At 35.6% G+C, this 25,068-nt stretch overlaps 1 protein-coding gene across 1 annotated transcript in view; it reads left to right on the top strand.

The window, feature by feature from the left end:
- Positions 1 to 25,068, top strand: part of LAMA2 (laminin subunit alpha 2) — a 621,727-nt gene that overhangs the window by 278,853 nt on the left and 317,806 nt on the right. The window contains exons 6-9 of the mRNA XM_024122539.3: positions 1,778 to 1,867; positions 3,251 to 3,368; positions 9,357 to 9,535; positions 15,751 to 15,850. Coding sequence (XP_023978307.1) covers positions 1,778 to 1,867; positions 3,251 to 3,368; positions 9,357 to 9,535; positions 15,751 to 15,850 — 487 coding nt within the window. The remainder of the gene's footprint in view (positions 1 to 1,777; positions 1,868 to 3,250; positions 3,369 to 9,356; positions 9,536 to 15,750; positions 15,851 to 25,068) is intronic.

Here is a 25,068-nt window from a genome sequence, read left to right as displayed (position 1 = left end):
GCGAACCCGGTTCCCCTGCATCGGCAGGCGGACGCGCAACCACTGCGCCACCAGGGAAGCCCGCAAAATAACTTTTAAAGTTTTATTGTCCCCATGCAACACGTGTTGGATGTTTTAGTGCCCTATATTTCCAAACCTGAAATAATTTTACCTTGTCTTATATTTCAGTATATTGTAAATTGTCTTATGTAAAAGTAATCATTATTTTTCACCAATGTTTAGATTCTTCACTTGTTAAAAAAAAGATTTTTAATTATAATTTTGGCATGACTTAAACATACACACCAAGGAAGACTGAATAATTTTGAAGTGAAATTTAATCTTTCCTGACAGTATATCTATCAAAGAAAAAAAAAATCAATGGAAATAAATGTGTTCCTTTTATCATCTTTTGCAGAAAGCAGAGAGGGGGTTAGGGTGCACATCTATTATTTACAACTTCATTGTACATGAGCCTTTAAAATAGTGCAGTAAAATTCAACATATAAATATGTTTTCTGAAAGTACTCAAGTTCTGTAAACACTACATATAAATTTAAATATATAAAAATAGGATATTGAATTTTAGCTCCTCTTCATGACACAGAAATGAAGCATTGCACATTTATATTTAAAGCATATTTCCCAATTTTAAAAACACCTACAAAAGTACTGTATCAGCTTTCTGAGCAACTATCCCTGTTTGTGTCTGTATTATAAGGTGATGAAGTTAGCGAAAAGCAGACTTTTTAATGTCTAAACTAAACCTAAACTTCCTTGCAAGTTACAACAGTGTGAGGTCTAAGTATATCAAGTAAGATAAAGTAACAAAAATATTAGAAAAGATACTATACGTAAATAGCAAAAGCAAACAAAAATAATTTTAAAAAGAAATAAAGAAAAGAAGTAAATTGGAAAAGGGAATTTGTAGTCAGGGAACTTTGTGTCCACCTACTTATTCTCACTAAATGTGTGGGATTTTTTTTTAGTGTAAATAATTGGAATAATAGAACTATCTACCATAAGATGGTTATTTGGATTCCATAAGGTAATATGAAGTACTCTCACAACTGTAAAATGCTATATACAAATTAAGTAAAATTTTTAAATAGTCCTGTTCTGTAATTACAAATAATCTTTTAAAAATAGCTGAGTAGATGAAAATAATTAGAAACAGTCCTGTTAACTCAGATAGGCAAGTAATTGCATGGACATTTTAACATAATAATGAAAAAAAAGTGTTCTGCACATCTAGTTTACTTCTCACATTATGTTAAATCAATCTTATAATTCATTTCCATTTTCTTCTAGATATGGTTAAGAAATGTGTTGTTATGAGCACTATTTCCCTAAATTTGTTGATTCTTTTCAAGTCCATCAAGTAATACAGTCTGCGTATGATTCATGAACACCGATGTCCCTATAATGATAATAAAAGAGGTTTTCTTTCTTTCAACTTTTAAGAAGAATTAGTGCCCTTGCTCCCCCACCCCATAACAATTAGCTCTCAATAATAAATACTCCAGCATGGAGTAGTTGTACTGTGCAGTCCTTTGTACTGTCTGTAAGAAAGAAATTTCTAAAATGCCCACCTAACGTAAATTAGAGGCATTCTGTCCCTGGGCTATGATTTCAATGTGAGGAGTTACTGGATACTTTTGTGCACCTTCTGTCGTTCTCTAGTGCTTCAAACTAAGGATACAAGCAGAAAGCCAAGTTTTTAACTGAATGTTCCCTTTTGTTGCTTTCACCTTGCAGTGGTCTTAATAGGATTTCTCTCTGGATTGCTTTTTTGCAGTATTACTACTCAGTCAAGGATATTTCTGTTGGAGGGATGTGCATCTGCTATGGTCATGCCAGGGCTTGTCCACTTGATCCAGTGACAAATGTATGTATATTTATAGGATGCTTAGGTAAAATGAAGCTCTGAACTGTAAAATGCTTCATGAGAAGCTTTACTGACAGGGACGCTGTGAATGGGTGTCAGGTCCCCACTTAACAGAAAGCCATGCCAGGGTGAAATAGAGCTGGCAGGTAGGATGATAGACTTTGAAGGCAGCCATCACAGTATCAGAAAACAGATTAGTTTTCTTCGAAAAAGGCTCCAAACTGGTCTATATATTTTGAAACCTTTCTAGCTATGACAGCCTGCTGTATGATTTAGCTTTAGAGAATGCCTGACATCAATCAACCTGAACGTTTCTTTTAAGAATTTTCATCAAAAAAATTAATGCAAACAAATGAAAAATGTACATGGAAGTAAATCTAAATGACCATGGAACCGGAGGCTGAGGTAGGACAGGGGCAGGAAGGAGTAGGATGGAAGAGAATATTCAAGAGAGCTTGAAACCGCCAGGTCAGAACATGCTGGAATGGTTTTGGGTTGAATTTTTCATTAATGACAAGGGACTAAATGAACATAACCTAGAAAAGAAGATGAATGAGCATCTGTTTTTCTCAGTCATAAATAAACTGGTGAAATAGAAAATCATCGACTTTATAGTGTATGGAAGAAATATATTCAATAGTAAGTTCAGTGAATGTAGCTACCTATGTAAAGATTTTTTTCTGACTAAAACTGTAATGCAAATGGTATTTCTTAAATAGCATTAGTTTTCTGACTAATGCATCATAGTATTACCTCCTCGGGAAGATGCAAACCCCTGGCATATTTTTCTGGGCAAGGTTGTGGTCCTGCTTTCTTCCGGGTGTGGGCACTGTCTATCAGGGGTATTGATGAGCAGTATTTCCCAAGCTTTGAGAGCCCACGCGGCAGCTTTGGAGGGCCAGTTCCATGTGATGAAATAAGACTGTACTCAAAACACACACAGACAGGAGATTCAGGCTTGGGGTATTAGATTTCTATTCTATCCATGCCCCTCCATGCCTAGGACTCTACTCTTTCCGCTCTTCCTACACCAAATGTTAATTGTACTTTGAGGGAATCCTTCAAATGGATACATGCCACCCAGAAGACCTGTGCATCTCAGGAATCAGAGAAGGGATTCTAGTCTTCTAGACTACTTCCAGCTGGGCCTCTTCTCTCTTCTATGTCTGAGCCCAGTGATTCCAGAGCCAGCCTGGATCTCCCTCCCGAAGCTGGTGTTGATCAAATATACCCACTCCCAAGGCTGCTACCTCTTCCCTCCCAGACTGACAGGAGTTTTAGACTTTGGTACATAGTCTTGATGTTTTCTTTTCTCAGGGGAAGCCCCTCATTTATGGTTCCAAAGAATGCAGAAAGTATGCTTTTTCCCCATTTTTTGACTAGAAATCCCGCTGTGAATGTGAGCATAACACGTGTGGTGATAGCTGTGATCAGTGCTGTCCTGGATTTCATCAGAAACCGTGGAGAGCAGGCACTTTTCTGACCAAAACTGAATGTGAAGGTATGTTCTGACAAGCCAGCACCATGGGTAATTCTTCCTTTCCTGGGGCACAGGTGATATAAACATGGGCTGATTTCAGGTGAGTGCATATTTCCAGTTCATATGTTTTATCCAAGACAGTAGCTGGTAAGCTCTCTTACCCTCCTGTTTTAGAGTTTTCACGTTTTTTTTTTTTAATTTGACAAATATTTGCCCAACACCCACGAATTTACCAATGTGTGAGAATAATGAGAAATAGGGGTGAATCTGAAGCTTATAGCATAATATATAGAGAGAAATGTAAATAAACATTTAGTAAAACCTACAGGGTATAGAGATTACCCTTCTAGGGCTTCCATGGTGGCGCAGTGGTTGCGAGTCCGCCTGCCGATGCAGGGCATACGGGTTCGTGCCCCGGTCCGGGAAGATCCCACATGCCGCGGAGCGGCTGGGCCCGTGAGCCATGGCCGCTGAGCCTGCGCGTCCGGAGCCTGTGCTCTGCAACGGGAGAGGCCACAACAGTAAGAGGCCTGCGTACCACAAAAAAAAAAAAAAAAAAAGAAAAAGATTCCCTTCTAAACACGTATGTGTATAATGGTTCTGAAACCAGTAGAGCTCCAGATCCTTCTGCCTGTTCCCTTTGTAGTGCCTCCCCTAAATAGCTTAGGTAAATAGTATATAGCTCTTGAATACCCATCATCTAGTAAATGGAGAAAAACCAGAGGGGAGAGATCGTACCCTACAGGTTAGAGTCAGTTTATTATCTGGGAAAGAAAGGACTCTGATTCATTAGTTTTACTTATTAAAGGGTAGTGTTTGGGGCAGTAGCTGGGAAGAATAAGAGAGTAAAACGTAACAGAGAGAAGGCAAGAAGTCAAATTTGTGGAGAAAGAATATTTATTTTAATAATAAGCATTAATGTTTTAAATGTGTGGTTTCACATTAATAACAGTATAAAATGCTACTATTAGAAATGGTATCAGTGACAATCATTAGTATAAACTACGCTATAGTAATTATTGGACAGTGACAACCGAGAAAAAGCTGGTAATGAAAAATCATAAAACAACTGGCTATGCAAACATTTGCCGACAAATACTCATTTATACTTTAATACTATCACTTTTGAAGTTTTTCCTGAAGGGAACTACCCAAGAAAGGTAGCAGATGACTTTGTAGCCTAATATTGCCAACTGTCTCAACACAGTGACAGGGAAGCTAGAGAAACTTCTGTTTCTGGAGACCTGTTCAGGCCAAGACGAGACCTAAAAACAAAGACTTCTGCTGAACTATAAATCCAAACTAGCCAGAAAGCCCAATTCTATTGAATTCAAATATTAATATTTTAGTGAATCAGTCCTAATCACATTTTTTCAGTTCAATAGGTGTATGCGGTCACCAAAACAGGCTTGGTGGACATTTTAAACCAATACCAACCTTATATATTTATTGAATAAAAATATTTATCATGTGTCAGACAAGATAGGTCCTTAAAACTATTGAATTGTAACAGACTTTAATCATAAAATATTCCCCAAATATAAAATACATTTTCTTTTCAGTTTAAGATTCTGCCTATCCTCTCAATGTCTTGAGTCCCTTCATTTTCTGCACATACTCTTCTGCCTTTTGATTTGTGTCTGCATGCTTGTGAAGATAGGTTTTGGTTTAGAAATCACTCATTGTTACTGAGATGTATCTGAGGGAATGGGCTACCACTACCCAGTGTTGTAAGGGCAGGTATCAGATGCCCAGCCCTTGTTTTTTATCATCTACTCCCAACCCCATTCCTGACGATCCCTCAGGATCTCCACAGCTTCTCCCAACAAGAGCAGACATTCATTCCTAAGACTGAATTTAAGTTAAATGACACCATGAATATCTCTTCTCGAACTTCCTTAAATTTAATTAATTTCTCTTCTGCTTGTGGAATATCAGCAGTCACACGTGGAACTTTTGAGCATTTGAGGGTAGGGATTCTTCCTGTTGTCTCTGACATTCTATCACAAAGTTATCATGATGTAACGTTAAGTGGATCTGCAGAATCCTTTACCACTCTCCACTTGTGTCTATGTGTTTAAACAAGAAAACAGAAAGGATGGATCAGACTTATTAGCAGAGGGATGGACAAAGCAACACAGAAGGAAATTTCCACTTGCTGCTATATACATTTTTATAAAATAGTGTTATTATAAAACAATTTTATCTTTCTTTGTGGAAGAGATGGGAGGTTGTATTTCCAAACTGAAAAAATAATTTTTTTTTTTGAAATCCACAAATTAAAGATAGGGGTCTTAACCATAAAACCTTGTATAAATATTGTGCTTTTAGCAATGTATACATTCATAAAAGCTTATATGAAAATTTTATTTTCCAAGTTGAATTGTGTTCCAATCACCTGTTAATATTTAGAAAAATCCTTCTGCAACATGACAAATCCCTCTATAAAATGAATAACTGCCTTCTAATTCATTTGAATTTAATTTTGACTTTTATCAATATAGCTTATTTGAGGCAGGTTATATCTCTAAAGTGCAAAGGATATGTATTCCATTGCTAAGCCTGTACTAACAGACAGTTTCTATCATGTGTCTTGGACATTCTGTGAAATAACAAACTGCTGATGACAGAGTAAAAAATGGCTCTTTGTGAGTAGATACTATCCATGTCCTCTAAGGCTATAGATGAAAGCTGTGCAGGTCCAGGACCTTTAAACAGCAGCCAACGCTGTAGGAAAGGGCCCTCATACATGGAGTGTGAAAAGGACTGCTCCTCAGGCATCAGTCTTTACCTGCATTAGCTCATGGCTATAAGTACAGTCAGCAATATTAGTTCTAAATAATGTGAGAATAAATTTGTATTCCTCTGTATTTCCCTCTAGTTGTACTTGTAGCAGAAATCTTGACTATTTCTTGCAATATATTTTTGCAAGATTTTTGAGAATTCTTGTGCATTGTCCTAAAGACATAAAACTGCTTATGATGCCTAGTGATTTATATTTGTGACTACATGTCCCCTAGAATACATTTTGAAAACTCCCCATTAATATAGCAAGAGTACTATTTCTTAAATCAAAAGCCAACAAGCTGAAGAAGATATTTGCAACAAACAAGAAAAGGAGATAATATCCTTACTCTATGAAGAGATCTTCCATAGCAATAAGAAAAAATTTCAAAAAAACCTGTTAAAAATGAGCAGAGATCAAAACAGACATTTCTCAGGAAAAAAATATGACATAACCATATAAAGAAATTATCACACTTATTTATAATTAAGGAAGTATCCATTAAAACAATAAAAGTACTTTTTTTTAACTTACCAAAGTGTTCATTCATTCACTCAACATATGTCTGAATGCTCACCGAATGGAAAATGTTGGTAATACACAGTTTTGGTGAGCCTGTGGGGAAACAGTTTGATCCTATCTCTTGGAGGGAGAGTAATCTGACATAGCATTTGCAGAGGGAATTTTTTCAAGTTAATTAAAATTAAAATTTCCCATGCCCCTTGACTAGAAATTGCACTTGCAGGAATTTAATCTGTAGATGGACTTGGATAGCTATACAGGACATTTTATGATCCCTGTCTTTAGTACCCAGTTGCTAATACCGCTGCTACTGACATTTACAGGGCTGAGTATTTACTGTCTCAGGCGTTCTGCTAGATGATCTGCATTCTCACCACAGCCTAAGAGTTAAGCACTAAAATGACGCTAAGACTTGAACTGTCTCCTCAAAGTCACTCAGCTGGCAAATGGGGAGCCGTCTGACACCAGACCCCCACTCCTACCCCCACCTCCATTGCCCTCCTGGTAGGTACTCAGTGTTATAAAGGAGAAATCTGGAAACAATGTAATTACCCACTGTTAGGCATCTAATTAATCAAGAAGTACCCAGTGTAGCCTTAGGAAAAACATAATACCAATAGAGAAGGAGCCATGCTATTTACTGTTAGTAAAAAATAGTTCATGGGGCTTCCCTGGTGGCGCAGTGGTTGCGCGTCCGCCTGCCGATGCAGGGGAACCGGGTTCGCGCCCCGGTCTGGGAGGATCCCACATGCCGCGGAGCGGCTGGGCTCGTGGGCCATGGCCGCTGAGCCTGTGCGTCCGGAGCCTGTGCTCCGCAACGGGAGAGGCCACAGCAGAGGGAGGCCGGCATACCACCAAAAAAAAAAAAAAAAAAAAAAAAATAGTTCAGAACAGTATATAAATGTGCCCTTTTGTGGAATTAAAAAAAAAGATTGAGCTGTGTGCCGCACACAGGCCTGTGCACGTGCATACACATGCACACATACGCACACACATATACATGTGGAAATCAATGCAAGGACACCTAAGAAACTCAACATATGAGGAAGGACACTGCATAGTATATTTTTTGCCTAGTTCCCATCCTAAAATATATTCTACCCATTTTTCGATGCCTTACCCAATTCTTCCTGGGGAAGTCATTTTTCATTCCTCTGTACTCCTGTAATGTGATATGAAAAAGAAAAGGAGGAGAAGAGGAGAAGGGGGCTACGAAAACATAGAGGATGAAGATGAGGGAAGTGGAACAGGGAAAATCAATTGGGAACTTATTTATAACACATTATGCTAATGATTTTACGTGCATTTTATTTTTATTTATTTTATTTATTTATTCTTTTTGCGGTACGCGGGCCTCTCACTGCTGTGGCCCCTCCCGTTGCGGAGCACAGGCTCCGGACGCGCAGGCTCAGCGGCCACGGCTCACGGGCCCAGCTGCTCCGCGGCACGTGGGATCTTCCCGGACCGGGGCACGAACCCGCGTCCCCTGCATCAGCAGGCGGACTCTCAACCACTGTGCCACCAGGGAAGCCCTTACGTGCATTTTAAATATCCCTACCTAATAATTACTACTGACCACTTCATGTTTTATATGGAAACTGAGCCTTAGTGAACTGAAGTTCCCTACTTCACAGGACTGCTAAGGAGTGAAGAGGACACCCAAATCCAAGACTGGCACAAAATAGCATGATCTCACCACTGAGCAAACCAGCTTTCATCTTGTCCTGATACCTTGGCACTTATCGTACAGCCTTTTCTTATCAGATAACTTGAAGGGATTGTGTTAGTGGTTAGCCCTGCAGACCCTGGAGCCTGACTTCAGAGTTTGGCTTACAATACTGATTTGGTGAACTTTTACTAGTTACTTCACTTCTCTTTGCTTGAGGTTCCTAATATATGAAAAGAGGTTAATAGAGTCCGTAAGTCACAAAACTATTTGAGAATTAAAATCAGTGGTAATAAATATAAAACATTTAGAACAGAATGTGGCATAAAAAAAATCCCTAAGTTTTAGTTATGATTAGTAGTAAAAGAAAGGAATAACATTTGACTCTTGAACAACATGGATTTGAACTGCAAGCGTCCACTTATAGGCGGATTTCATTCACTAAATGCAGACAACAGTGCTACAGTACTACACAATCCGTGGTTGGTTGAATTGGGGGATGAGAAACCAAGGACAGGGAGGGCTGACTGCAAAGTTATACTCTAATTTTCCATTGCGCAGAGGATTGGTGCCCTTAACTCCTGCATTATTCAAGGTCAAGTGTATATACTAAGCATCCTTTTTACCCGTAGTATCTAACACAGAGGTTCACATATAATAATTATTCATTACAGATTACATGGATGTTAATCATTCAGTACCATACTTCAGTAATTTGTTTGTCATAATAGGAAATTGTGGGGTGAATTATATGAAATATCAGTTTTATAAGATAAAATCAGTCAAATATTGGCAATTTCATATGCTTCAGCTTAATTTATGTTTTAACTATTTCAAGTTCCATTAAAACATACAAATTTATTAATGTCTAATAAATCCAAGTACTTTCTAGATACCTTTGTATTGATTATATATATATAATAATGTAGTATAATTTTCCATATGGTATAAAAATCTCTTATGTAACAAAATATTATTTTTAAATATATCTGAAATCTGAAATTAATGTTTATAAATTTATTTTTCCCTAATGCAGCCTGCAATTGTCATGGGAAAGCTGAAGAATGCTATTATGATGAAAATGTTGCCAGAAGAAATCTGAGTTTAAATATACGTGGAAAGTACATTGGAGGGGGTGTGTGCATTAATTGTACTCAAAACACTGCTGGTATAAATTGTGAGACATGCACTGATGGTTTCTTCAGACCCAAAGGGGTAAAGTATGCTTTTTCTTTCATTAAGTGTTATTTTGGCTTTTTCAGACAGAGATGTATTATAGGGAAAAATAATTTTGATAGCTTCTCTAAATAGTTGGACTTCAAATTCTCAAAGGTGACTGGAAATATTTCATAGTTGAAACTGTATAAATCTTTCAGGATGTGATATAAAATATTTCCATCTTTCCAGAAAGTCCCATCGTGCCTCGTTCCAGTCAATCACCACCCTCAGGCAAACTCTGTTCTGATTTTTAGAGCATAAATTAGTTTTGCCTCTTAGTGAGTTTCCTAAAAAAGAAATCATAAAGTACATAAAATTTTTGGTCTTCCTTTCACTCAATTTAACATGTTAAGATTTATTCATGTTGTACACATCAGTAGTTATTTCTTTTTTAAAAAAATTGCTAAGGAGTAGTCCTTTGCATGAACATATCTTAATTTTTAATCTATTCTCCTGTTGGTGGATATTTGGGTCATTTCCAGTTTTTGGTTAGCTCCTATAAAACAATTTTATAGGAGTCTTTTTGTGGTCATGTGTTATTAACCTTGTGTAAATATCTAGGAGTAGAGTACTTGTTTCATAGGATAGATATATGTTTGACTTTATAAGATACTGCCAACATTTTGTCAAGTTAGTAATACTGTTTTACATGTTCACCAAAAATGTATGTAAATTCTAGTTCTTCCATATTATCTCTATTATTTGGTCTTGACTATCTTTTTGAATTAGCCATTCTAGTGGATGTGGGTGTAGTAGGTATGGCAATTGGGTACTAGGCAAACACTAAGTCATTCCCATCAATGCTTGGTGCTACAGCAGATCTTCTGTTAGGAATTTACAGCAGATCCCATTGATTAAATTCTTATTTTCAGTGTTTATTGGCTATTCCTATATCTTCTCTTGTGAAGTATTTCTTCAAGTCAAGAAATTGTTCTTTTTTATTCTAGAAATGTTATAATTTTAACTTTTAGGGCTATGGCCCACCTCAAGTTAATCTTTGTGTAGGGTATGAAATAATGATTGAGATCTATGTGGTTCATCTGTTGTTCCAGCACCATTTTTGGAAAAAATACTTTCTCTTTTAAATTGTTTTGAGGCATTTTTTGAAAATCAGTTGATCTTTTGGGTCAACATCTGGAGCCCCAGTTCTGTTCCATGGATTTATTTGTCCATCTTTGTGCTAATGGCACACTATCTTGATGACTTTAGCTTTAATAAAACTAGAATTCAGAAACATATGTGCACTGACTTTATTCTTTCTTTTGAAGATTGTTTTGACTATAGTAGTTTCTTTACATTTCCATACAAATTTTAGAATCAACTTCTCAATGACAGAAATATTAGTTGGGATTGTTGTATAGAATCTAAATGCAAATATGGAGAGAACTAACACTTTAACAATATTGAGTCTTCCAGTCAATGAATATAGTATGTCTCTTCACTTATTTCTATCTTCTTTAATTATTCATATCAGTGTTTTCAGTGTAGAGATCTTGCATGTCTTTTGTTAATTTGTTAATTTTGTATAATTTCCTTCTGCCTGAAGGACTTCCTTTAGCTTTTTTTAAAAATAGGGCAAGAATTGATGGAGACAATTTCTCTCAGGTTTATTTCATCTGAAAATGCCTTTTTTCTACCCTTATTACTGAAGTATATTTTCATTACCTGGAGAGAGATATTTGTTTTTCTTTCAGTACTTTAAAGATATGGTATTTTCTTGGGCTTCCCTGGTGGCACAGTTGTTAAGAATCTGCCTGCCAATGCAGGGGACACGGGTTTGAGCCCTGGGCTGGGAAGATCCCACAGGCCTCAGAGCTACTAATCCCGTGAGCCACAACTACTGAGCCTGCGTGCCACAACTACTGAAGCCCACATGCCTAGAGCCCGTGCTCCGCAACAAGAGAAGCCACCGCAATGAGAAGCCTGCTCACCACGACTAGAGAAAAGCCTGCATGCAGCAATGGAGACCCAACACAGACAAAAATGAAATAAATAAAATAAATAAATTCATTTAAAAAATAAAGATACATTATTTTCTGTATTTCACTTATTCTAATGAGAAGGCAGCCATCATTTGCATTTTTTTCTTCTATATATAAAGTGTCTTTAATGCTCTGATTTCAAGATATCCTCTTTTTATTTGCCTTTTAGCAGCCAAAACATGTATTGGCAAACTATGACCTCTAGATCAAATTTGGCCCATGGCCTTTATCTATATGGCCTGCAAACAAATAATTTTTCTTTTACATTTGTAAACGTTTGGTAAAAGAAAAAGAAAGAGGCAGAGGAGAAGGAGGGGAGGAGAAAAATGAGAGGAGGGGAAAGGAGATGGAACGAAAACTAAAAGAACAACAAAAAAATTAAGAAAAAGAAAAAGAAGAATAAGATGAACAAGAACTAGGTGGAAGAGGAGGAGGAGAGAAGGAGGAGGAAGAGAAGAAACAAACCTTATGTGCCTTACAAAGCCTGCAATTTTATTTACAGAAAAAATTTTCCAATCTCAGAATTGGACCATGTGTGTCTAAATGTGGCTTTCTTTGTGCTTACCTTCTTGGCTACTGAGCTTCTTGTAATTATAAATTGAGATTTTATACCACATTTTGGAAATTTTAGGCCATTATTTCTTTAAAAAAATTTTTGAACCATGCTCTCTCTTCCCCTTTTTATGACTCCAACTGCATACAGGTCAGGTTGCTGGACTGTGTCCTATAGGTTACTGAGTCTGTGGTAATTAAAATTTGTTTTGTCCTTCAGATTGGATAAATTCTGTTTATCTGTAATTAGGTATACTACCTTTCTCCCTGCCATCACTTACCTGCTGTAAGCATATCCAGTTAATTTTTTCATTGAGATATTGTATTTTCAGCTTTTTAGACGTATTGTGTTTCTTTGTAGTTTCCATTTCTCTGCTGAAATAATCCATGTGTTTACTCCTTATGAACATTATTTCCTTTATATTCTTGGGCATATATACAGACCTGTACAAGTCCTTGTCTGCTAATTTCAATACTTGGGACACCTCAGGGTCTGTTTTTATTGACTTGCTGTTTCTTGAATAAGGACAACACCTTCATTTTTCTCCTCGTGTCTAGTAATTTATGATTTACACAGGACATTGAGGATGATACAGTGTAGAGACAAGATTTTATTGTCTTCTTCTGAAGATTTGTGAATTTTGTTTTAATAGGTAATCAACTTACTAATCACTATTAGAATGAGGAGGCTTGCTTTTGTACCTTGTTAGGACAGATTAATAAAAAGCTCAGGGTGTTTAACCTTTCCAGCTTGGTTGATAAACTCTCATTTCTGTTCACTTTATGGTGTGTAGACTGGAAAATTTTACTCAGATCATTTAGCTTTCCAGCTGTTGCTTTCCACTGGGCTCCTTGGAGTCCCCTGATTTAATGTGCAATTAAAGGATCAGTTAAGAATTGAGGGGTATTGATATGCAAATTTTGTTGTTACCCTTATATGAATATGGATCTCATCTACTGTATTTTCTTCTTTCAAATCTCAAATCCTTCTAATTTCTGCCTGCTTTTGATTATTCTCCCAAGTCCTCAAATGTTTGATTTTTATATTTTGTCCAGAATTCATAATTGTCGTTTGACCATGTGCTAGACCTATACAAGACACTGTGCCATTATTAAAACTGGAAGCTTGATCAAGCTGTTATTACAAGTTATTAAGTGAATCTGAGCCTAGATTTTGGTATTTTAACACATAAAAATACATATGCTATATTGTGTTAAAAATTCAAATCTTTCAGGTTCTTAATATTTGGGTAGAAATCCATTGTGTTTTTATGAAGATATAGAAAGAAAAGTTTTGTGCACTGAAAATTTTATAGCTAAATAATGTATCTCTATGATATTCTTAAAATTATTGCCTTAAAATCTAATTTAAGATTTATCTCCTAAATACATATATTTAAATGTTAAAACACACACACACACACACACACACACACATATACAGCAGTGCTTACTTTGAGGATTGATTAGTAATCTGATTATTTTAATAAAATTAAAAATCAAGTATAAAGTAGATGAATTTATAAAATCTCTTATGTTAGAACTTTTTCCTGATCAGCAGTCTGATTCAGGCAGATTTTACCAATTAACACAAAGAAGGATAACAAATTAAGAGGATTTGGTTTACTCAAGCTCATCATTGGAATCATAAATCATATTTGTAAGAGCTAAGAATTTATCCTAAAGAAATTTATTGCTATATGCCCACAGAGAGTTTTGTTTTGTTTTTCTTCATGTCTTGGTTTTCTCTTGGTTAGAAAGCCCTTCTCCCAATTCCACTCTCAAATTGCTACTCATACTTCAAGCTCCAGTATAAATGTCACTTTTTCTGTGAAACATTGCTTGACTTCGTTTTGTTATTACTCTCTCTTCTTTTGCCCCAGAACGCTCTGCTTGTGTGTCTATTTTATCACTTTGCACATTCTGTTTAATCAATATCTATCAAGTCTGCTATTCCTGTAAGCTTCTTTAAGGCAGAAATCAGGCCTTATCTGTGCTTTGCACAGTCATTCATGATAAGAGGTGAATGAATGGGTCTTAAACAAATGATGATTTTGAAACTGATCTGTGGATATAGTTGATTGAATTCTATCAGACATGTAAATATTTCTCTACTTGTGAAACTTTGACTTATATTAGCAAACAGGTTTTCATTTATCAATTAAACCTAGATATATACATATATAAAACTGTATTTTATGGGAGAAACATATATATATATACTTATATACACAGTTTTTTATATACAGAGTATTTTAGTATTTCCTAGGCAAAGAATTTATTTTTTTTGTTCTTATCCTATTGCATCTTGAAAATAAATATTGTATATTTCGTACATTAGCACGGTCTAGGTGTGCTTAATTAAAATATTCTAACATTAAAAACTACTAGTTGTACTGTGTATTTAATGCATGTGAGGAATCTTATGAGATGTTTTATATGTTATTCCTCTTAATTTTATTTATTTATTTTATTATTATTTTTTTTTGTGGTACACGGGCCTCCCATTGTCGTGGCCTCTCCCACCACGGAGCACAGGCTCCGGACACGCAGGATCAGTGGCCATGGCTCATGGGCCCAGCCACTCCGTGGCACACAGGATCCCCCTGGACCGGGGCACAAACCCGCATCCCCTGCGTCGGCAGGCAGACTCCCAACCACTGCACCACCAGGGAAGCCCTCCTCTTAATTTTAATTTAATAACATCACTAAAGTTTCTACTATTATCCTCATATTATCAGGAAGTAAATAAATTTCAGGAGGCCACATAGCCAGTAAGTGGACACAGTGGGATATGAGCTCAAGCCTTCCTAATTACAGAGCCTACATTGTTTTCCCCCAGATTATGCTGCCTCCTGAGAAAGTCCAATTTTTTTTTTTTTTTTTTTATTTGTGGTACGCGGGCCTCCCTCTGCTGCGGCCTCTCCCGTTGCGGAGCACAGGCTCCGGACGCGCAGGCCCAGCGGCCATGGCTCACGGGCCCAGCCGCTCCGCGGCACGTGGGATCCTCCCAGACCGGGGTGCGAACCCGGTTCCCCTGCATCGGCAGGCGGACGCGCAACCACTGCGCCACCAGGGAAGCCCCAAAGTCCAATTTTTAACGTAAATATTTAACATCTTTTTCAAGCACCAAATATAAATTTCTGTTTAATTAGCTATATCATGATCAATGTAAAAAGTTTCTGAAAAAATATTTTGGGGAAAATTTACTAAATTTGAACTATGTTGTAATAAAACAGTAAGGAAGATTTTATTATGGACTGTATATTTATCTAATATTCATATAAGCAAACATTGTTCTTTTGTTTGTAATGATAATGATACTGTGATTATAAAAGAAAGATGCATACTGAAATGTGTAGGGATTAAAAGTCTTTATTTGGGATTTTCTTTATAAACTTCAGCAAAGAATAAAACATGATGAATCATATAGCAAAATCTTGATAATTGTTGAATCTAGGTAACAAATATTTAGTAGTTTATTATACTGTCCTCTTTATTTCTGTGTATCCACTTAGATGAAATGGATTTTAGAAAATGCAAACATATAATAAAGAAAATTTCTTATATTATCATTTTCTAAATATAATTTATTATTATTTATTAAAATTTTCTTTAAAGGCTTGCTGAATTGAAAAATTTAGTGTTTTTAAAACAGAATTTTAATATTTTTGTTAGATATCTCCAAATTATCCAAGACCATGCCAACCATGCCACTGTGACCCAGTTGGTTCCTTAAATGAAGTCTGTGTCAAGGATGAAAAACGTGCTCAACGAGGTGAGAGCTATAGTAGAAGGCCGTTGTTCTGATGAAAGGACAACTAAAGCCAAGTGTGATTATTTTCAGAAGAACATGTTGCAGTAAATTTCATTCATGTAATAAATTTATTCTTTATTCTTTTTTTTTTTTTGGCTGCGTTGGGTCTTTGTTGCTGTGTGCAGGCTTTTTTCTCTAGTTGCAGTGAGTGGGGCTATTCTTTGTGGCGGTGTGCAGGCTTCTCATTGCGGTGGCTTCTCTTGTTGTGGAGCACAGGCTCTAGGTGCGCAGGCTTCAGTAGTTGAAGAATCCAGGCTCAGTAGTTGCGGCACGTGGGACCCAAAGCACGTGGGCTCAGTATAAATTGATTCTTATAGCTATCAATGTCCCCTACAGGAAGCAGTTTTAATTCATCTCAATAATTATTTTTGTTTAATTATACTTTAAAAGCAAGAAGAGTTGAATCATTTGTTTTGCATTAGTATACGTATGTATATATGTATATGTACATATATACATATTTACATATCTATATATATCTTCTAGTGTATTATAAATCTGTGGTGTATGTAATTTTTTGATGTCTTATTATTTATTATATTGCTTTGTAGCATGTATGATTTCTAGGGCGAAATGACAGTGTTCATTGAGGGATGTGTGTGCTACAATGGGAAGAGCGAATAGATGGGATCACAGACTGAGATGTAGTTAATAATACAGAAAGCAAGAAGTCTACATAAAGGACTGTAAAAGGCAGTAGGAATGAGTTAATGAAGGGAAAGAGGCTGACTTTAAGACAAAACCTTCTTTGAGGATTGAAGTTCACGATGAACTCCAAACATTAGGAGTCAAATGCCAAATTAACTCTTTGATGTAAAATGTTTGGGAGCTACTTCCAGGAAAGTTGCTTGCCAAAGTAGGAAATTCATAGACTATATCTGGAACTGTTTCTTTATATTTCTAAGACTGGATTCTTCTCTTCTGTGGAAAGACTAAAATAAATCATGGCTATGCTCTAGGCTTTTTCCCCGAAAGACCTTCTATTTAAAAGACTGGCAATATTTCTTTGGCACAGTTTAGCTTACCTGCTTTCTTTACAAAACTATTTGATTATCTGTTTAAGCCTTACAGTCTTAAATCTTAAAAGATTAAAAAATGATTATTTTAAAACTCAAATGGTGAATTATTTATGTCACTTTTCATTTTATGGTCCCTTATCTTTTTATGGTAGCAACTAAATCACATTATTTTGAGCAATGTAATTTAATTTTATCCCCGAGTTTAAAATGGTAGGTATTTTGTTGTTGAAAAAAGTGATTAAAAAAATAGAAAAGTAGAAAAATGAGTATTCAATGAAGTGGTAATTCAGCATAGTACTATTATTAACATTTGTGTGTTAACTTTACATGATGAATTTTTCCCCGTATCCGTTCGTTTCTCTGAAATCGGGTTTTAGCTCCTGAATACAGTACTCAACTTTGAATACATATTAAGATTGTTTCTTAATGTTGTATATTTTAACCAATGCTTTAATGAAGATCTCTGGATATAAATATTTTTCAATTATTTTTTTCCTCTGTGCTCTAAATTCTTTTTTCCAAATTGTGGTATAGTTGATGTACAATATTATATATGTTACAGTTGTACAAAATAGTGATTTTTCAATTATTATAAAAACAACACATGGTCAAGTAAAATTTTAACAGTAGGGAAGAGAATAAAATAAACAGCAAAGTGTCCTCTTCAACTTATTCACCCCTAGTCTCATTTCCAAATTTAATCACACTGATCCTTTCCTCCTACTAAGTTCTTTTGGAAGAACTTATCTTTCAAACAATATCTCAATAATATTCTTAGTATTTTTCATCACCATTAAATATTGCCTATTGACTGTCCATCTTGGAACACAAACATTTCATTCATATCACCTTCTTTCTACCATTCATATCTTTTTATAATTTTTTTCTTCTATGGTATTTTTAGCATGTTAAATAAAAAGTTTAAATTCCTATTTTCTGATTTATTAAAGTTGGACTTTATCCCTTGAGGTCATACTACACAAACTGAGAAAAAGACCATCCTTACATGCTCCCCTGATCTTCAACCTACTTGACAATGTCTGTCAATTGCATCTTCACCTTTTCAAAAATTGTGTAGAGATATTTGGTTCCAGGCCAATAATTAATTTTTCTAATTTTAAATTGAAAGCAATAATCAATATTTGTAATATTATAATTAGATCTATTTTATTCAATATGGGCTTGAGTTGAATAATTAGACATATAACCGTGATACATTTTTCTCTTCCTGTTTAGTCTGATGATCTCTTTAGGAAGCAGTCTCAGATGTAGTCTAATGATTTGGATTTCTTAGTCAGAATGAATAACCAGATCATGAGAAATGATGTTCACTATCTCATTGGCATTAACCTGATTACTAGAGAAAAACAAATACTTTGTGTGTGAATTTTCTGTTTCCTTAATTTTCTTTTTGGTGTAAGGTGGTTTTTTTTCCTCCATAGATTTGTAAGAGCTCTAATAGTATGTCATATTTGTTATGAACAATTTCTAGATTTTCGTTGTGTCTAATTATTATGGATAAGAATTTTTAATGTATATAATTTAAAAATTTTCATATAATCTATGAAAATTCAGAAAACCCACTTTAGCTATAGTAATGACATTATGCTAAAATTATTATGCATAGTAATATTTTTCTATTGGATTTCTTACATGCCTTTATAATCCTAAAATTCTTATCTACTCCAAGTTTAGACAAATTGTTTATTTCTTTAGTTTTTATTTCCTTTTATTCTTCCAGTTTTATTGAAATGTAATTGACATACAACACTGTTTAAGGTGTTCAGTATAATGATTTGACTTTCATACTTCATGAAATGATTACCACAATAAGTTTAGTGAACGTTCATCATCTGGTATAGATACAAAATAAAAGAAAAAGGAAAACAAATTTCCTTGTGATGAGAACTCTTAAGATCTACTCTGTTAACAACTTTCACGTATAACATACAGCAGAGTTCATTATATTAATCATGTTGTACATTACATCCCTTGTACTTATTTATCTTATAACTGGAAGTTTGTACCTTTGACCACTTTCATCTTGACCACTTGATTTCTTTTTATGATACTTAATTCTTTAATCCATCTGGAATTTATTTTGGTATATTTTATAAGAAAAGTTTCTAACTGCATTTTGTTTTTCTAATAGTCTCTTTTAATTCACATATACTTAATATTATTATTATTATTATTATTATTATTATTTATTTATTTATTTTTTGCGGTACGCGGGCTTCTCACTGTTGTGGCCTCTCCCTTTGCGGAGCACAGGCTCCGGACGCGCAGGCTCAGCGGCCATGGCTCACGGGCCCAGCCGCTCCGCGGCATGTGGGATCTTCCCAGACCGGGGCACGAACCCGTATCCCCTGCATCGGCAGGCGGACTCTCGACCACTGCGCCACCAGGGAAGCCCTATTTTTGTTTCTTTAAACATATTAAATACAGTCCCCCCCTTATCCCTGGGGGTATGTTTCAAGATTCCCAGTGGATGCCTGAAACTGCAGATGGTACCAAACCCTGCATATACTATGTTTTTTTCCTATACAGACATACCTATGATAAAGCTTAATTTATAAATTAGACACAGCAAGAGTAACAACAACTAATAATAAAATAAAACAGTTATAGCAATATACTATAATAAAGTTATGTGAATGTGGTCTTTCTCTCTCAAAATATCTTTTTGTACAAATTCCATGTCTTTTTCATTTTAACCAAACACCATGCCCTGTGGTCAAAACTTTTACAATTTGAGGTGCAACAGCAAAACTATCACAAATTTCTTTTTCCTTCTTCACAATTTCATAGATAGAAGATTTGTTCTTACGGTAGACCTTAACAACCTCAACATACAGTTTGTCTTTCTTAAGTTGAAAAATTTCACCTTTTCACTTAAAGGAAGCGTTTCATGGCTTCTCTTTGGCATATCTGAATTGCCAGTATCACTACTCATATTTTGGGGCCATTATTAAGTAAAATAAGGGTTACTTGAATGCAAGCACTGCAAAACCTTGACAGTCAGTCTGAAAACCAGTATGGCTACTAAGTGACCAGTGGATGAGATATGCTGCAAAAAGGGATGATTCACATCCTGGGCAGGATAGAGTGGGATGGTGCAAGATTTCATCACTGTACTCAGAATGGTCCTTGATGTTAAACTAATGAATTGTCTGTTTCTGGAATTTTCCATCTAATATTTTTCAACTGTGTTTGACCACAGGTTAACTGAAACCATAGAAAGTGAAACTGCAGATAAGAGAGGACAGCTCTATGTTTATTTTATAATTTGTATCTGTTACTAGTATTCTCTGCTATCTATTTGATTCTGCAGTTTGATTTTTCTGCTAAGTCTCTATCAGGGCCTTGTTTTCATGTGATTTTCATGATTGTGTGTGTGTGTGTGTGTGTGTGTGTGTGTGTGTGTGTGTGCGTGCGTACGCGCACATACCTGTGTATTTTCTAGTTTACCCTTTCAGGAGTCTTGAGTTTATATGTAAAGTTCTCTGATATGTCCTCCTAACTTGAGTAGTACCTAGAATTTGTCTTTTGTTCCATATAACCAGGCTTCATGCTCTAGACTAGTTAATCAGAATTAGTCAACTTCAGGAAAGACACTGGTTTAAGGACTGGCTTACCACTCTAGAAAGTAATTTTTTTAGTTTCTGATCTCCAGGAGGTTTCTCTATTTCATAACAGCACAAGCATTTTATATATATCTCTCTCTGCTAACTGTCTATCTTCAATTTCATCCTGCATAGTCAAGTGTTCTGAACAAGGAAGTCTTTATGGACATTTACTTCATAATATTTCCAGAAACAAACATTAATAGACGTTGTTTATTACTTGCAGTATTTCTGCATTTGGTCTCAATGTCTGGAGATCTTAACATCAGAAACAAATATTAATTTGGGAGAATCCTTCTGCAACCTTTATTGAACGGATTTCTTTTCCATTTGACTTATACATACGATTTAAAAAATAAATGTATTAATGTTAAACGATACAGGCATACCTCAGAGATATTGCAAGTTCAGTTCCAGACCACTGTAATAATAAAGCAAGTCACACTAATTTTTGGTTACCCAGTGCATATAAAAGTTATGTTTACACTATACTGTAGGTAGTCTCTTAAGTGTGTAATAGCATTATGTCTAAAAACACAATACCGTAATTAAAAAAATACTTCCTTGCTAAAAAATGCTAACCGTCATCTGAGCCTGTAGTGAGTTGCAATTTTTTGCTGGTGGAGGGTCTTGCCTTGATGTCAGTGGCGGCTGACAGATCAGGGTGGTGGCTGCTGAAGGCTGGGATGGCTGTGGCAATTTCTTAATATAAGACACCAGTGAAGTTTGCCACGTCGATTGATTCTTCCTTTCATGAATGATTTCTCTGTAGAGTGTAATGCTATTTGATAGTATTTTACGCACAGTAGGACTTCTTTCAAATTTGGAGTCAATCTTCTTAAACCCTGTGGCTGCTTTCTCAACTAAGTTTATGTAATATTTTAAAGTCTTTGTTGTCAGTTCAATAGTCTTCACAGCATCTTCACCAGGAGTAGAATCCATCTCAAGGAATCACTTTCTTTGCTCATCCAGAAGAGGCAACTCCTCATTCATTAAAATATAACATGAGATTGTGGCAATCCAGTTCCATCTTCAGGCTCCACTTCTAATTCTATTTCTCTTTTCTATTTCCACCACATCTGCAGTGACTTTCCGCACTGAAGTGTTGAACCCTCAAAGTTATCCATGAGGGTTGGAATCAACTCCTTTCCAACTCCTGTTAATGTTGATATTTTGGCCTCTTCCCATGAATCTCAAATGTTCTTAATGGTATCTAGAATGGTGAATCCTTTCCAGAAGGTTTTCAATCGACTTTGCCCAGATCCATCAGCAGAATCACTATCTATGGCAGTCTGTAGCCTTAGGAAATACATATTTTTAATGATAAGACTTGAAAGTCAAAATTACTTCTTGATCCATGGGCTACAGAATAGATGTTGTGTTAGCAGGCAGGGAAACAACATGAATTTCATTGTACATCTCCATCAGAGCTCTTGGGTGACCAGGTTCATTGTCAAGATGATCAGTAATATTTTGAAATGAGTCTTTTTTTTTGAGCAATAGTTCTCAACAGTGGGCTTAAAATATTCAATAAACCATCTTGTAAACAGATGTGCTGTCATCCAAGTAGATTTAGTATAATTCTTAAGGGCCCTGGGATTTTTGGAATGGTAAATGAGCATTGACTTCAACTTAAAGTCATCAGCTGCGTAAGCTCCTAATAAGAGAGTCAGCCTGTCCTTTGAAGATTTGAAGCCAGGTGTTGACTTCTCCTCTCTAGCAATAAAAGTCCTAGATGGCATCTTCTTCCAATAGTTGCCTGTTTCATGTACACTGAAAATCTGTTGTTTAGTGTCCTCACCTTCGTGAATTATCTTAGTTAGATCTTCTGGATAACTTGCTGCAGCTGCTTCATCAGCACTTACTGCCGCACCTAACACATTTATGTTATGGAGACGGCTTCTTTCCTTAAGCCTCATGAACCAACTCTGCTAGCTTCAAACTTTTCTGTAGCTTCCTCACCTCTCTCAGCCTTTATAGAATTGAAGAGAGTTAGGGCCTAGCTTTGAGTTAGGCTTTGGCTTAAGGGAAGGTTGTGGCTGGTTTGATCTTCTATCCAGACCAATAAAACTTTCTCCATATCAGCAATAAGACTGTTTCACTTTCTTAACATTTGTGTGTTCACTGGAGTAGCACTTCTAGTTTCCTTCAAGAACTTTTCCTTTGCATTTACAACTTGGCTAACTGGTGAAAGAGGACTAGCTTTAGACCTTATTTTGGCTTTTGACATGCCTTTCTCGCTAAGCTTAATTATTTCTAGCTTTTGATTTAAAGTGAGAGACATGCAACTCTTCCTTTCATTTGAGCACTTAGAGGCCATGGTAGAGTTATTAATTGGCCTAATTTAAATATTGTGTTTGAGGGAACAGGGAGGCCTGAGGAGAGGGAGAGAGATGGGAAATGGCCAGTCTGTGAGCAGTCAGAACACACACAACATTTATAGATTAAGTTTGCTGTTTTATGTGTGTGTGGTTAGTGGTGCCCCCAAACAATTATAATAGTAACATCAAAGCTCTGATCGCAGATCACCATAACAAATATAATAATAATGAAAAAGTTTGAAATATTGGGAGGATTATCCAAATGTGGCACGGAGACACAAAGTAAGCAGATGCTGTGGGAAAAAATGGTGCCAGTAAATGTGCTCAACGCAGGGGCAAACCATCAATGTGTAACAAATAAAATATCTGCAGAGCACAATAAAACAAAGTGAAATAAAATGAGGTATTTATATTACCAAAATAAATTCTACTAGGTCATCATGGAAGGTCCTTTTAATTTACAGTACTTTAGGGTCCAGCTTGGTGTTTATTTTATTTAGTATTTTCTCATCTGGATTCATATGTTAACTCGTTCCTGGCTCTGACACCTGCCAACTGTGCTACCTTGGCAAATCACTAAATTTCTCTGTGTCTTAGTTTCCTCATCTGTAAAGTGGGGAAGATAATAGGGTCTACCTCATATTGTTATTTTGAATGTTAACTCAATTAGCATATGTGTAGTGTGTAAGCAAAGTGTAATGCCTAGCATAAAATAAATGCTATTTAAATATTAGTCTTTATGTTTCTTTTGGATTATCTTTGTTAGATTTTTATATCATGTATTCACCAGTTTAATAAACTGAATTACATACCTCTCTGTTTTTTATATGCTCCATAAGAGTTTCAAACTTTGAAAACACTGTAAAAATTAACTGGTACTGAAATACTTTTGTGGGAATTCTTTCATCATTTGTCCTCTTTTGATATCCTTAATAAGCTTTGTCTAAGTTTCCTTTTTTTGCTTCCTTTTCTTTTTGTTTATGTTTCAAATCTACCTTCTTTCCCAGGGTGTTCATTTTGATTTATTAATTTTTTTTATAATTACATGAATTAAGTTTTAATTTATTCACATTTAAAAGAATAATGGAATATTTAAGCCTAAAAGTTTGGCTTCAGTTTTTCAACATCCAGTGAACATTGCTAAGTTCCTTTCTTACTGCTTTTAAATTCTATTTAAAAAACTATTTGATCTGCAATTGAAGTCTTGATTTTCTTTTTAACCTAAGAGTTATTAGGAGGAAATATTTATTAATTTTTAGAGTGGCTGAGTTTTGCATAAAATTCTATCTTCATGTTTGATATTCATAATTAATTTAATCCTAATTTAATGTGGCATTTGTTACAAATATGGAAGTAGCAATTTATGTTAAGAAAATAAGCCTTAAATAATTTCTGCTTTGAGAAATTGAACATTTTTGTGGATTAGTTAATGATAAGCTACAATAAATATTTATATGCCATTTAATATATAATTCAACATTATTAGATTATTCAAATTTTTGTGTTTTGCTTTTTACTAATTCATGTGTAAATATTTAAAGTTGGCAGGTTAATGTCATTCTCAGCCATTGATTTGGGGGCAATTTTTCTTTGATTTCCAATATCTTTCATTGTCTATATTTTTTTGTACTTCTAATTAGTGCTTATTTGAAGCATAAATATAATTACTTAAATTATGTTTTTATTGTACCTTTAATAATGTAAACAGAGAGCTTGTTCTATTTAATTGAATTCTACTTTGGCCCTCATTAATATTACTACAACTGTTTTTAATTTTCTATATGCTTTCCTAATGTATATTTACCTTCTTTTATTTTTAATATTTCTTGTCATTTTGTCTATTTCTTGTGAACATTACATGTACATATTTTTAATCGAAAGAGTAAGACTAACTCACTTATGTATTGTCAGTATGTATGTTTGGCACTCTTTCTGTCATTGTTTTATGTTTTCTCAGCATGATGTTTCCTTGCTTTTTTCTCCCTTCTTTTGTTTTTTGTGTTGTTTTGTTTTTTGCGGTACACGGGCCTCTCACTGTTGTGGCCTCTCCCGTTGCGGAGCACAGGCTCCAGATGCACAGGCTCAGTGGCCATGGCTCACGGGCCTAGCCGCTCTGCGGCATGTGGGATCTTCCCGGACCGGGGCACGAACCCGTGTCCCCTGCATTAGCAGGCGGACTCTCAACCACTGAGCCACCAGGGAAGCCCCCTTCT

The sequence above is a fragment of the Physeter macrocephalus genome, chromosome 10, assembly GCF_002837175.3.
Source record: "Physeter macrocephalus isolate SW-GA chromosome 10, ASM283717v5, whole genome shotgun sequence".
In the NCBI taxonomy this organism is placed as follows: Eukaryota; Metazoa; Chordata; class Mammalia; order Artiodactyla; family Physeteridae; genus Physeter; species Physeter macrocephalus.
This window is presented reverse-complemented; position numbering and strand designations above follow the sequence as displayed.